Source organism: Rhinopithecus roxellana, chromosome 3 (assembly GCF_007565055.1).
Source record: "Rhinopithecus roxellana isolate Shanxi Qingling chromosome 3, ASM756505v1, whole genome shotgun sequence".
In the NCBI taxonomy this organism is placed as follows: Eukaryota; Metazoa; Chordata; class Mammalia; order Primates; family Cercopithecidae; genus Rhinopithecus; species Rhinopithecus roxellana.
The window spans coordinates 58383924-58398154 of record NC_044551.1 but is presented as its reverse complement, the minus strand read 5'-3'; the positions used below and the strand labels follow the sequence as shown (position 1 = coordinate 58398154).

Genomic DNA, 14231 nt, shown 5'->3' with positions numbered 1-14231 from the left:
AAATTATTTAGGTCAACTCCCATCATTTCACAGACTGAGGTATGCTAATATCCAGTGATGTTTTTCCCATTATATCAGACATCACCAGCTTTATAAGGTACAAATCAAATGTCTGGTGGCACTTTAATACATCTAATTTTGCTTGCTTCATTGACACATTCTCAGTTGCTACAACTTCAGAGATGTTTATCATGTTGATTTTTAAAAATTTACAAAAACCTTGACTGTATAATGTTTAGGGCATAGAGCATTCTGCTTAATATTAGTTTCACTTTCCAATTAGCTGAGAAATGAAAACAATTTCTTTTTATATTTTTACCAACTTTTTGTTTTGAAATTTTTTTTAAGTTCTTTTAAAATGTAGGAAAGTTTTTTTATCTTTGTAAGTAGACAGTAGGTTATATAACTGAATCTCTCTTTGAGTAAAGATATTATTGTCAAGTTCTGAAGATTTTTACAATTTTGCTATGTTGTGTTTATAAAAACTTTGATGATTAGATCCTTGACTCTGGGACAAAGCCTAGGAACTCTCTCTCTTTTCAGACAGAAAATATGCTCTGCCATTTTCCTTTAAATTAAAAAGCAAATATAATGTTCTGGTTTATGATGATTATTTCTTCAAAAATATTCTGGTTTACCATGGTTGGGGCAAATTTTTTATACTGTCTCTCTTATTCCCTTCTCCAAATTATACTATTGTTTGTAATAATAAGAGATTGGGACTGTAGGTCAGATTACACAGGCTGCAGCAAGCCACTCTTATTTCAGACACTCGAACATGAATCCCATAATTGGTAAAGTCTAATGGCTATGAAGGACTTGTGAAGATGAAGACAATTTGATCACTGAGTATTGGGAAAAGCTCAGAAAGAAGTAGCCCCAGAATTGTTCCAGCTATAACGATTCAGCAATTTATATTCCCAGAGATAATTTCTGTATTCATGTTTTTACCACCAAATCTAGAGGAGGGAAAGAAGACAGAGAAAGAAAATGCCATCAAAGGGTCTAATACACGGAGAAGGAAGACAAGGGAAGCAGTATGTCTTAAACTGTGGGGGAGAGTGGAGAAACTGAGACAAGCAGATGCAGTGGTAGAATTGCAAAACTATTTAAATAACTCGGGTGTGATTTAATCCTTCAGAGAGACATGGGACGGGATGGTATGATGAGCAATAAAGATGCAACAGGGACTGAGTATGAAGCCTGAAATCGGAGTTAAAGTCAAAAAGGAAATTGGGAGGGTGATTAATACTTTTAATTTCATATATTCCAAGTTAAAGGCTAGAGTGATATATCTAGGTTAAGTTTCTGAGGAGAGATGGAATGGAAGAGTGGACAAAGAATAAAAAGACAGAGGTGTCCCTGACCCTTTGCAACACTTCTGAATCATTGTGGTTACTCGGGGCACCTGTGTTTAATTTGAAGCCCTCCATCCCTCTTACATTATGAGAACTAATGAGATCATGGCTGGAGGTGGTGTGACTGAACTGTTTGTGACTGTAATACACATTTCTGTTTTATCCCCTAATCTTGGTGATGAAATCACTGTTGCAAAGTTGAATCAGAGTTTCACTACGGCTGGCATGCAAGTTATTATTTTCAGTACACATTTTCCTCCTTACCAAAAATGGTGCTAACAACTGGGGATCATGTTCATCTGTGGAAAACAGAAAGGAAAGAATATGAAAATTACTTCAAATCTCCCTTGGAAAATGACTTAGAAAAAATGTTTGTGTCAGATTTTTAAAATTCAAAATTAAATCATCATTCTTTAAATGAATTTTAGGCTGAAAATTTGTAGATGTTGATAAAATACAATTTAAATTTGAAAAATTGGCTAACTATATTTTTAAATGCTGGTTTTCTTTATAAGTAAAGACAATATGAATAATAATGGACAAAGGCCAGTGTTGCTTAATTGGCTTAATGCAGGTTCAAATTTAGGATACCAGTACTCTGACTTCACTAAAGTATTATCTTCCATATACAAAACTGGCACAATGGTGCTATTCTCAGAAATAGTGAGAAATTTGTTGTTAAGCTTTCCATATTCTTCTCTCTCAGGAGTCTGCCGCCCAAAAGCACGAGCATGTCCATTGAGAATAACTGCATGATTTATAATTATAGATTGAAGAAAGTGCCTTGTGATCCCATGCTTGTAACCTATATTTTACTATTCAGTAATGTTAAAATGAATTTCGATTGAAATAGCAGTCGATGGGGAATCTAGTCCTGATTCCATCATTGCTCTTTTCATGATTTTGGAGAACTGTTTTCCTAACACTGGATCTTACTTTCTTCTATAAAACAAAGCACAATGCCTTGAACAGAGTAGACATTCAGCAAATATTTAATAAATGAAATACAATATGTCAGTCAAGACCCTTGTTACAGATAACAAAACTTCAACTTGAGCTGGCTTCAGCACATAAGATTTATGTAACAAAGCTGAGGGAAATGTAAGGGGGACCTAGCTTGAGAAATGGCTGGAATCAAGGACTCACACACCATCCAGACATTCTAGCTCCTCTGCATTCTTTGAAACCAGCTAATTCCACTTGACAGGGAACCCAGCCACTGCAGCTCTGGACTCATCTTCTTATGCACCTTTGTGACCAGAAAGAAAGGGTCCCTTTTGCTCTAGTTGTGATATAAAAATTCTAAACCAGAATTCTCATTGATCTGATTTAGATCATGAGTTACATCCCTTAGACTAATTAATGTGTCCAGAAGAGTGAGTCCTGCAGAAGTGTTGCAAAAAAAAACAAAACAAACCACAAACCCCCTGAAATTATATATGTGAAAGTTTAGGGTAAAGGTGTAGTGTACCTACAAATGTGAGACATGTTATTTTTTTCTAAGACATCTGCATTTCTTTCCACATTAGCTGTGTAGAAGCTGTTTTTAGGAGTCAAAAGGTTGAAACAAGAGATCTGCATGTTTTCAGAGAGCTAGCTCAGAGCTCTGATCTTGCTGAAGGTGTTTTTAAGACTCCCATGTCCTCAGGATGGATATCTGGCCTTCTCTGTCCCTGTAAGGACATTCAAGTCGTATCTTCATAGAGGTTTATTTCTGGAAATTGAAGAACAAATCCCCAATTTCCTTACAGTGGTTTTAGCATAAAATTTTTAATTATGGGGGAACCTGCCTCAATGTCATAATAATAAAAATAGCTACTATTTCCTGTTTGTTACATGACAGACACTATGTTACAAGCATTCAGTGGTGTGCTAGAGCCAGCTAGTATTGATTCATAGGACCCTATTATTAGCATATCTTCTCCTGTTCACCTTTAGTATATCAAGCTGGTAGCTTGAAATTGGCCATAGTGAGGTTTTTACACTACAAAAATTGGCAAATGCCACAAATCAAAACTCCCCCACCCCACTGCCATGGAGAGCCAGTGGTTAAACATTTACTAGCACACCACTGGGAGCTTTATATATATGACCTTATTTAACCCTCATGACAATTTTATGAGATTGATCATTGTTATCCTCATTTTAGAATGTAATAAAAAGGAGAAAAATAAAAGAGGTTTAAAGACATAGTGCACTTGTTTGAACCTGGGTTCTGCCTGCTCCAAAGCCCACACACTACACTTTAGAAAGCAAATGACAGTAAAGGTTTTCCTTAGCAGCTTTTTCATTTGCTATTTGTCTTATCAACCAACATTGAAATGTCAGCTCATAGTCCATGAGTGAAAGTGCCTTCACTGAGCTAAAAATCTCTGGATGCACTGAGGAAATGCTTTTCTGTGTTTCTTCCACGTTTTGCTGCAGGTGGTTCATTGGGGATTGGTTGGAGTGCAGCAAGACTTGTGATGGTGGGATGCGCACAAGGGCAGTGCTCTGCATCAGGAAGATTGGACCTTCTGAGGAGGAGACGCTGGACTACAGTGGTTGTTTAACACACCGGCCTGTCGAAAAAGAGCCCTGCAACAACCAGTCATGTCCACCACAGTGGGTGGCTTTGGACTGGTCTGAGGTAAGGAAATCTGAGGCTATATGTATATGTTTTGAAGTCTTAACTATCTATCCCAAAGCAGTTAATATTAAGGACACCTGAGCATCTTAGAACTCAACAAGTAAGGGCTGCGTGATAGTGAATTTGACCATGTTATATTTTATTGCTGCTTGTCAGGAAGTAAGGGGTTTTTTTGGGTAGGTAAGGGAAATCAGCGAGAAACTTGTCATCAATTTGGTTAAAAATAAGTCTAAAGTAAATTTGAAATAACATTATAGTGGGTACTCTTTATAAGTGATTTTTCTCCTTCTTACTATTGAGCACATCACAAGTTTAGAATTTGTGATATGTGATTAAAAATTGAAGTTCAAAAGGAGAGTCAAGAACCTTTCTTACCCTAAAACTTATTGAAGATCTAGAATGACCTTTCCTAGGATCTCATTTGGAAAGCATAATTTTTAAAATATCTTTTTTCAAGTAATGTAGCAACCTAATTACATAACTCTTAGGTATGAATTGTTATCAATTCATTATCACTTATGACATATCTATATCTATATATTTTATGTCTTCTATTTCAACTGTGGAAGAAACATGGAGCTGAAGGTTATAACATAGGAAAACGTCAAATTTGAAATTGATCATTCCCTTCACTTACATGAGGAAGACCTGACCAAGATAATGTTTTCTTGGCATAGATGTATACAAAATAGCCTAATAAAATCCAGAGCAACTCAGAAAAATTACCTTATGAAAAATGAGGTAAGAGGTAGTTAATTTTTGACTCCTCAGTATCCATGAGATATATACATATGCATACTATATCATTTTCCACATCTCCTGAAGAAGAGCTGAAACCTTCTGTAGTGTGTGTTAAGTGTTAAGAATGAGTACCTTGCTATATAACCAGAGATATTTCTTTCAAGTTAGCAAAACAGGATGCATCTCAGACTCTATTCTAATATATCCTGCCAGAAACATTGTGGTACTTGCTTTGGGTATTTCCTGTAGACCTCATACATTTGTCAAAATCCAAACAAAAAGATTAAACGTTGTTCTTTAGGAACCTGGATGTAACTATTCCCCTGTGAATCTTACTGCTTGAGTGGCCTTATTTTGCTGGAGCAGAGGACCAAAAGAAGCACTGTGTTTAAGATGGTACATGGAAGTGGAGATTCTGTCCAGTTGTGGTTATCCATGGAATCTTTGGCAGGAATTGGGAGTGTTCTTCCAAGTTTCCTGGCCATAGTCCAGCTTCAATAATTACATTCTGCCTACCTAAGTTAGATTTTTTAGTTATATATTTCAGTCATATGTAGAGATATCCTTGGTATTATTCTGTCAGTGTTTATGGAAAACAGTATGGACTCTTCTGTTCCCTAATGGGATGCATTAACTCCTAAACTGATTTGAAAGATAAAATCCATTGATAAAGAATAGACATTCTGGAGAGTTGTACACATGTTAGTGCCCAGGATCCTTATAGAAATCCATAAATATTCATTGGTATGAGAAATTTGTTATGGAAAAATCATAATAGGAGACCTGATGATTGGCTGCCACAGTTTGAGGGCTTCAGGTCAAGTCAGTAAGTTTGAGTGATTACTAAACATACTGGGATAGACACCATGGGTAATATGAAAGAATCTTGTAAGCATGGGCAAATGAAAAATACCCATGAAACAACTAGGGAATAATACATATAAGGCAGTGTGTAATAAAACAGTGGATTGTGAGGTATAAATGTATAATTAATATAGAAATTCAGAGCTGAGAAGGGCAGAATAGCCTGGAGTACGATCAGAAGGCTTTTTAGTTGATGGGAGTTAAGCTGAATATTCAGAGGTATAGAGTTGGGAGTAGGGAGGAGAACAGGGAAGTTAGAGAAAGGATGCCTGAAAAGAGAAATGACTGAACAGAAACACAGAGTGGGTGATGAAAGCAGTGTGAGAGAAAAGGGTTTGTTTTTAAGAATAAATGAAAGACTGATAGTGATAGGTACTAGGAAGGTTGGAATACAGAACTCTATAATATATCATCCTTCATAAGCAGAAAGAATGCCTTCTGAGAAATTTCTAGAAGAAATTGCTGCCAACCACTAAAATATCAAAACTTCACGTAAGCCTCATTTCAACTGATCTTCTGACCTACACTTTTCTGTATCATTATATGTTTTTAAGTAAAACAACCAAATATAATCACCTTGAGGGATAGCTTGTATATATTAACTGATATACTTCCATTCCAAATGCTATTTTAAAGTTTCCTTCAGAATTCAACTTCATATAGGTTGCTCTTACTCCTCTCTTAGAATTTTGATTCTTATCTATCCACTCTTTGAAGTGACTCACTCAAATGGCTCTAAGAGGCTCTTGGGCATTTTTGGAGGCTGCCTGAAGATGTACATCTAAGCTGAGGACACTTTTAATCACATTTCTGCAATACTCTTTAACATGGCTGAGTCAAAGCTTAGGGGCAAGAAATGGTACTGAGGGACTGGAGTACACATGTGGGGACTACTACCACCTCAGATAAAGCATTGTCCAAGGGAGCTGCTGTTGTCTTTCCCCAGACAGGAAACAATTCTGGAGTAAGCACAGGTTGAAAACTGCTGCTGTCACTGTCTCAAAAATTCTAATTGTGCACCATCTTTGCCACTGTCATCATCCTTTATTCAAGAGGAAAGATGATTTTTGCCCCATACTGTTTCTCCTATTTATTTCCCCAAGCAGGGTATGTGGGGTGTCTTTACTCTCACATTTCCATTCCCTTAGTTTACCAGACAGCCCACCTCTTCCCTTCCCTAGATGGGTTAACAATAAGTAAGAATAAATAACGTTAAATGAAATAGATGTCTGAGTAGCTATTGTGAACAAAATGAGAACAAGGAGCCTGTTCTTCCCAAAGGAATGGAACACCTCCCACTAATGAAAAGAGAACGTCCCAGCAGAAGAGCAGGCGGTATTCAGTCTCTTTCAGTTAACCTTTGGCAAATATTTCACACAATTTTTTTTGACACACCCATGAAAACCTCCCCTTTCTGCCCCCTCCCCACTTCCAACGCTCAGCTGTCTGAACTCTGCTAATCACAAGGGTGAGGTTCAACTGGTGAAAACATATTGCAGCAAGAGGAATTTACCCTTTGACCCTTTCCTTTTCTAGTATAAAATTTCCATTGTTGTAAAGCCAGCGTCAGTGAAACCCACCCAGTACTTATGGCAAAAGGAAGAAAAAAAAAGTTAAATTACCTTGGTGGAAAATGGCTCATCAGCAGCCTTTTCCGGAACTAATGAAGCCACAGCTTTCGCATGTCCTATAATCTATGCTTGGGATCGCCTGGGCTATTTGGACTTTAAATAGTTTTCTGTTTTTGCCCTCACTTGGCAAGTAGCTCTTGAAAGCATTGCTGCATACCGTGGATGGGGTCCAGCAGCCCTAACCCATCCTTTTGATGTATCAAAAGGGTTGATTTGACTCCTACAGAATAATGCCTATTGAAAAAGATACATTTCTTGTACTTACTCTTGGACAAGTGCGTAACTGGCATCTTACTCAACTGACTTTATAGTACTTATGTTTAGATAGCATTACTTAAGAAAGATGGGGAAAATCTACCTACAAGGGACTGTGTTTCGTTTGATGAGACAATTGTGTCAGTACCTTGTATACTCCTAGGTTCTACTCTAGTCCTTTGACTAAGTAATTTAAACCCATCTCTCCAGGGAGAACTCAGTGTAACCCCGAAATGTTAATGTTTCTGTCCTTTACAGGTGAAGGCCAAATTTTTTTCCCTGGTTGGTTTCAAATACTTTTTCTGCAAAATATATTTTTGCTTCTTAAGCTGAAGCAAATGCATCTCTCATAAAAGTCACCTCTTAGAGTCCACTGAGATGAAAACAAAAAACAGAAGGTCTGGTCAGATTTTAAATGATCAAGAGATTCTAATTATATGAATAAAGAGGAAAAAATAGGCATTTACCCACATAAGGAGAAATAATGAGAAACAATTTTACTAAAGAATAGACCACTAGTCTTTTAAATTTTATAATATCTTCTACCCTGCTACCTAAAGGTTTATTATGAGAAAGAATGAGATGAATTTTTATGTTTATAACTATTCTTTGATCTAAAAAAAATAGTATTGAACTAAGTATCCCAATTTCTAATTATTACTAATAGATTTTACTGCACACTCAAAAGTTATGCAAAAATATACTCTTTGTGTGGGTATAGGCCAATAATTATCTCTGGAGAATGCTCCGAAGCATTCATAATTAAGTTAATGTCTATATATTACATGTCTATATATGCATAACCGTGGCTCAACTTGCTTTTCTAGAAATTTTTATTTTTGTATTTTATTTTTTAATTATTTTATTTTATTTTTACTTTTTACATAGCCAAATAAAACAGAGGACTTCAGATGGACAAACACATTGATAGTAGTCCCCCCTTATCCACAGGGGTCATGTTGCAAGACCCCCAGTGGATACCTGAAACTGCAGATAGTACTGAACCTTATATATACTATATACTTTTTTCCTATCTATACAAACCTATAATAAAGTTTAATTTATAAATTTATAAATTAGGCACAGTAAGAGATTAACAATAATAATAAAATTACAATATTATAACAGCATACTGTAGTAAGAGTTCTGTGAATGTAACGTCTCTTTCAAAATATCTTACTGTACTGTACTCATCTATTTTCAGACTTCAGTTGATCACTGGTAACTGAAACTGCGGAAAATGAAACTGCGGATAAGGAAGGGATACTGTATTTATCAGTAGGGTAAAGAGGGAAAAATGAGGCCTTTTAGGCCTCACGAAAGCAGAAGGAATAAGTAAATATAAACTGAGGACTTCTCTGCTTGAACATCTCTGACATAAGGTCAGAAGGACTTGCTAGAGTTCTACCTAAATGAACCAGGTTTAAGTGGCATTCCTGTGCCTTTACTATTTTTACAAGCAATTTTTAAACATTTAATTTTATAATCACCTGTAAGAAGTACAATATTTGCAGAGACCAGAATTGAGACTCTGGCTGTAGACATGTAATATTTGTGGCTGGATCTGCAGGGTTCAGGCCTGGTGTATTCACTGAGTAACAAATTTGACAGCAATGTAGTTTTCAGTCATTCACTGTCTTGAAAATCTGGTTAATTTTCAGTCATTCACTCTCTTGAAAATATTGTATAAAATCTCTGTACCTCTGTTGCTATAAGATAAAATATCCTTGGCTAAAATAGTGAATTTTGAGGTGTAATTTTTCTAAAATGATTTCTTGCCCAAGTAAATGTCATCATGTGTTTACCTTTACACATAACTGCACATAAAATAATAACAGAAGCTTCTTGCCACTGGAAAAAGTTATTAGAATAAACAAGAGATGTATGTCTCAGACTTTAATATACATACACATGATTTTAAAATGTGAAGGAGTCAGGGGAGTGGCATAAGTGCATTTTTCAATGAATGCTCCTGTTAGAAAACTAATCATAGCCTCGAAATACAAAAACTGAGTTCCCTGTACATCCTGTATGCTTTTGCATAACATATAGATGAAGTGGCCTTGTATCCTCTTATACTTCACCTCAACTTATTCTTATAAGAATTCATATTTACTATGTATTGTCATGAGTTTGTTTCTGCCAACACTAAGAGCAGCCTGTGAATACAATAATAACAGAAAAATGGATAACGAGTAGGCCCTAAAGTATGGGTCACAAGGCCTATGATTTCGTTCCAGCTTTACCATTTGCTGTTTATCCTTAATGAAGTTCCTCATCTGTAATAATTCCTAAAAATTTGTTTAATAATGTTTAATATTATATTGAAAGTATTTTCTGAACTGTTCATCTTTAATGAAATGTAAAGTAGTATAGTAGTGTAACTATTACCAATTATAATATTAAGCTTCAAGAGAGTGGGGGAAATTCTCTAAGCCTTCAGTTTGAACAGTGGAGGAGACTTGGCATGAAGTGAAGAGGATTAAAACAAGTGGAACAAGTTCAAGAGATAGAAATGGACCTGACACAAGTGAGGCAAGCTCAAAGACTTGGATTAGGGCTTTATTCATTCTACAGAAATTATTGCATGCCTTGGTTTCTTGAAATATAAGTGATTGTTGTATTAAATTAGACAATACATACAAAGTACACAGTACAGTGTCTGACATCCAGAAAATACTTAGTAAGAATTAGTATTAGAATGGCTCCACCACTTAATATATGTGTGACTTTTTACCAGTCACTCTAAGTTTGCTTTCTCATTTTAAAAACAGAATAATAATTGCCACCTCATAGGAGAGTTGTAAGGACTATATAAATTATAGCATTTAGCACACTTGGTATATACAGTATTTATTAAATGATAGAGGCTATTAGCGGCAGTAGTAGTAGTAGTTACCGTAGCTGCAAAAGCAACACTATTCGCTTTGTGCCTGACACTGGGCTAGTACTGGAGAATATTGGAAATTATTTTATATGACTGACATATAGAGAGATGAACTTCAAGAGGTAAGTAGAGCCTTACTACTGTGGTGTACTAAGCATACATAGAGTTTGAATTTTTATCTTGAAGGCAATAGTAAGCCATTAAGGGATTTTTTGTTTTTTTCAATCAAAATGCAGTATAACTGGATTTGTGTTTTAGAAAGATCCCTCTGACTAAAGTTTAGGGAGTGGATTTGAGTGAAGCAAGAGGAAGAAACAGGAGACCTACTAGAAAGCCATTACAAAATTTTACATGGGAAATGATGTTTGTCTGAAGTAAGATTAGTGGCAGTAGAGATGGAGAGAAATCAACAGGTGTGAGAGAGATTTCGGAATTGGATTAATAAGACCTAGTGATGGATTGTAAGGGTAGAGTGAGGCAGCACCAGGTTATGAGGACAGTGATTAGGCTGTGAAGAGGAATAAAAGGGATCAGGAATTTCTCTCTTGATCTTCCCTCCCTAACTAAAGCCTCTTCTCGAGCTACACTGGAAAAAATTGTGTTATCCTCCTTCAAAATGCATCTTAATGAAACCTTTTCTAAGTTGGAGGAAATGCATTCTGTGATTATATTCATTGTAATAAAGTTTGCATTGAATCATTGATTTTCATCTGAAAAAATTGTTAATATTTTTCTCTCTTTCTATGACATATTCCAGGCTCAAAGATTGCCCCTAACAAAATCCATGTGTGTACATGTGTACGGTGTTCACCTAGATCTCCCCATCCACAACCAGTACATCTTGATTTACCTAATGGGTAAATCAAAAGTGTCACCTTTCCAGATAAAGAAGAGTATATATTTATCAAGCGTTTACTCAGAGTCCTCAGCTGGCTCCTGGGGTGTGTGTGTGTGTGTGTGTGTGTGTGTGTATGTGTGTGTTTTCATGCACACAAGCATGCAAAGATGAAACAAATGGAGTAATTTTAAGGAGCTTATAGTCTAGTAGAGATGAAAAGACATGTAAATACATAATTATAAAACATGCTGATGGTGTTAGGGGCACGATAATTTATGTGTTCTACATCCACTTATATGGTACTTTTAACATTAACCTGTGTTTCCATGTCTGTCTCCTAAATAAGACTCTGAGCTCCTTTAGGGTAGAGACTATTTAATTTATTTTTTTTTTCTGAAAATGGACAGGATTCATTTTCTTTTTTATCCAAGTAGCCTAAATGACACAAGACCAGTATCCACATTCATTTCCACACAGTCCTAATTCATGACAAATGTACTTGTTTTCTGCCGTATAGCCTCTTTCCTAATTAAGAGAACCACATCCTATTCCTAACTTATTACTATTAATGACAGCACAGGCATCAAACTTCAAGGTGACTTGTTTGGGCACCCCTTTTTCTTTTGTTTTGGCTAACATTTTACTCATATCGTTTATGAGCCCCCACTAATCCTCAGTCCTTAAACTTATTTCAAAAACTGTGGTCATGGGAGGCTCAGATGGGTCATAACACACAGCAGGTTGGTCATTTCCTGGGCTACATACCTTGTATAGAATAGCATTATACAAATAAGTTCTTTTTAGAGTCCCGGTACACTTATAATAACCATAAAATAATAGGACTATAGCACCTTTTTGTCCTACCTCAGTGACTTGATGTATACACTGGGAACAGCCGTCAGTCTGAGAAAGGTCAGTTGTAGTCCTTACCCTACAAGTCCAAATTTTAAGGAACATGAGTTCCACAATGAGTTTCCTCATGCTTCGGCCTTGCGTGGACCAGTCAGCTTCCGGGTGTGACTGTAGCAGGGCTTGTCATCTTTTTCAGAGTCACTTTGCAGGGGTTGGTGAAGTGCTCCCGTCCACGTACAGCTCACAGTCTGTGATATTCAAGGATGGTCTCAGAGGTTGGGCCTGCTAGAATAAACTGAGGTCAACACCTCTACACAGTTATGTTCAACTGGGCTTTCTGATACCGGGAGCAAGGTGGTGGGGTTTAGGGTGTTGCAAACTTCAGTGGTTATGCGGGGATTTTCACATAGCATGCTTTGGTACTTGGTTAATCTAGCATTTGTTAACCAATAATGTCCTTTGGTAGTCATTAAAGTTACCTCAGTATGGGGGGCCTTTGTATTCAGGTTTTGCCCAGAGGTTCATTTATCTGCTTCTTACTTGTGCTAACAGGGACCTTGCTGCCAGCACCCTTAGACATGGGGGCCAGCCTTTGGAAACCCTGTCTAGTTGTTCTGAGAGATAGGCCACTGGCCTTCACCAGGGCCCCACAGTCTGGGTTAAAACTCCAACTGCCATTTTTTTCTCTTTCTGACACATAGGGTGTAAAGGGTTTTGTCAGGTCAGGTAGCCCCAGGGCTGGGGCCAACATGAGTTTTTCTTTTAACTCATGAAAAGCTTGTTGCTGTTGGTTGTAATAGATGTAGTTTATCCAATCTACATTTTTATTAACTGTCACCCACCAAAATATTGACTCAAATCCTGCCTTTATTTGATTTCAAGCTTTAAATTGATCTGGTGTTCCCCATGGGACTCCATAGATGTGAGAGTCGAAAGACCCATAAGAGGCTTCTCTCGCTTTACAATGTCTTATTTTTCCTCCCTCTGGTTGATGAAATGCCAGGGTGAAAGGGATAGCCAACTGGACTAAAGTACAAGTGCCACTCCAGTTATTCAGCAGAGTGCCCAGTAAAGGTCCACCACAATACCACCACACATCTGCTTGAGGATGAACAAGGGCTGACTGATTGATAAGCTCTTGAAAATTCTTAAGCTCACTGCATCCCTTCAGGTCTCCAAGGAACACTAAGTTTCCTCCCTGTCGTGAGAGACATGAAGTGAACTTAGTGTTGGGAGATGGAGGCTGGATGACCCTTGGGGGCTGACCCGCAGGGTGCCTGACTTTGGAATATAGCAGAGAGAGCTTGGCACGACTTATTACTCCAGGCTATAGAATCCTGGAAGAGAGCTACCATGCAGCCCACACCTGGTCTACTGAAGGACCACCTTAGTGGAAAGGGGACAATCTGGGCCTCTGGCCTGCCATGTGCACAAGCATAACAATTGCTTTTGTTTAACATGCAGATGGAATATTTGACCCATTCCAACCAGGCATTTGCATCTTGGTATCCTGTTTTAATTGCCAAAGTTTGTTTTAAGTCTTTAACTTTTATGATCCTCTAGTAAAACGAATGTATGATTTTAGGAAATTACAAAAACTGGTTGGGGCAGTCCATTCTTGCTCTTTAGTGGTCCATAGAACGTTGGACCAACTATGGCATGAAAGCTCTACACTGGGGGGCAAGACTCCTGGTTGACACTGGAGTCTTTATTGAAATTTACCCAGATTAAATGGTCCTAATTTACTAATGCCCAGTCTGAGGAGAGGCAGGAGGGACAGAGGTACTTTTCTGAAGTAGAGAGCTGTCTTTGACTTGGCAAGTCCCCACAGGGTATAACAAGGCAAGCGTTAGATGCAATAGTTTGAGGCAAAATTGACTTGGTTATGTTAATAACTAAATGGTCAGCAATAGAGCAAAGGAAGAAGAAAGAGTAATAGAATAGATGAAAGCATTAAATTTTTCTTAGCTTTAATTTGGTAGGATTTTCCCCTGGGACTGTGGCCCACGACTCTGTAGGGGGTGGCACTTTGTCTCAGGTGTGATGAGTCCATCCCTTTTCTGCTCTACAAATGGCAGTCTCGGTGGTTAGCAGCAGAAGGTAGAGTCCTTCCTAGGCTAGCTCGAGTTTTTTCTTCTTTCCACCCTTTGATGAGAAGGTGATCTTCAGGCTGGTG

General features: G+C 37.4%; 1 protein-coding gene across 2 annotated transcripts in view; it reads left to right on the top strand.

Moving 5' to 3' along the window:
- The window catches only part of ADAMTS6 (ADAM metallopeptidase with thrombospondin type 1 motif 6), a 337576-nt gene that overhangs the window by 299932 nt on the left and 23413 nt on the right, over positions 1–14231 (top strand). For both annotated transcript variants that reach the window (XM_030927871.1, XM_010368281.2), the window contains one exon: positions 3783–3987. In XM_030927871.1, coding sequence (XP_030783731.1) covers positions 3783–3987 — 205 coding nt within the window. The remainder of the gene's footprint in view (positions 1–3782; positions 3988–14231) is intronic.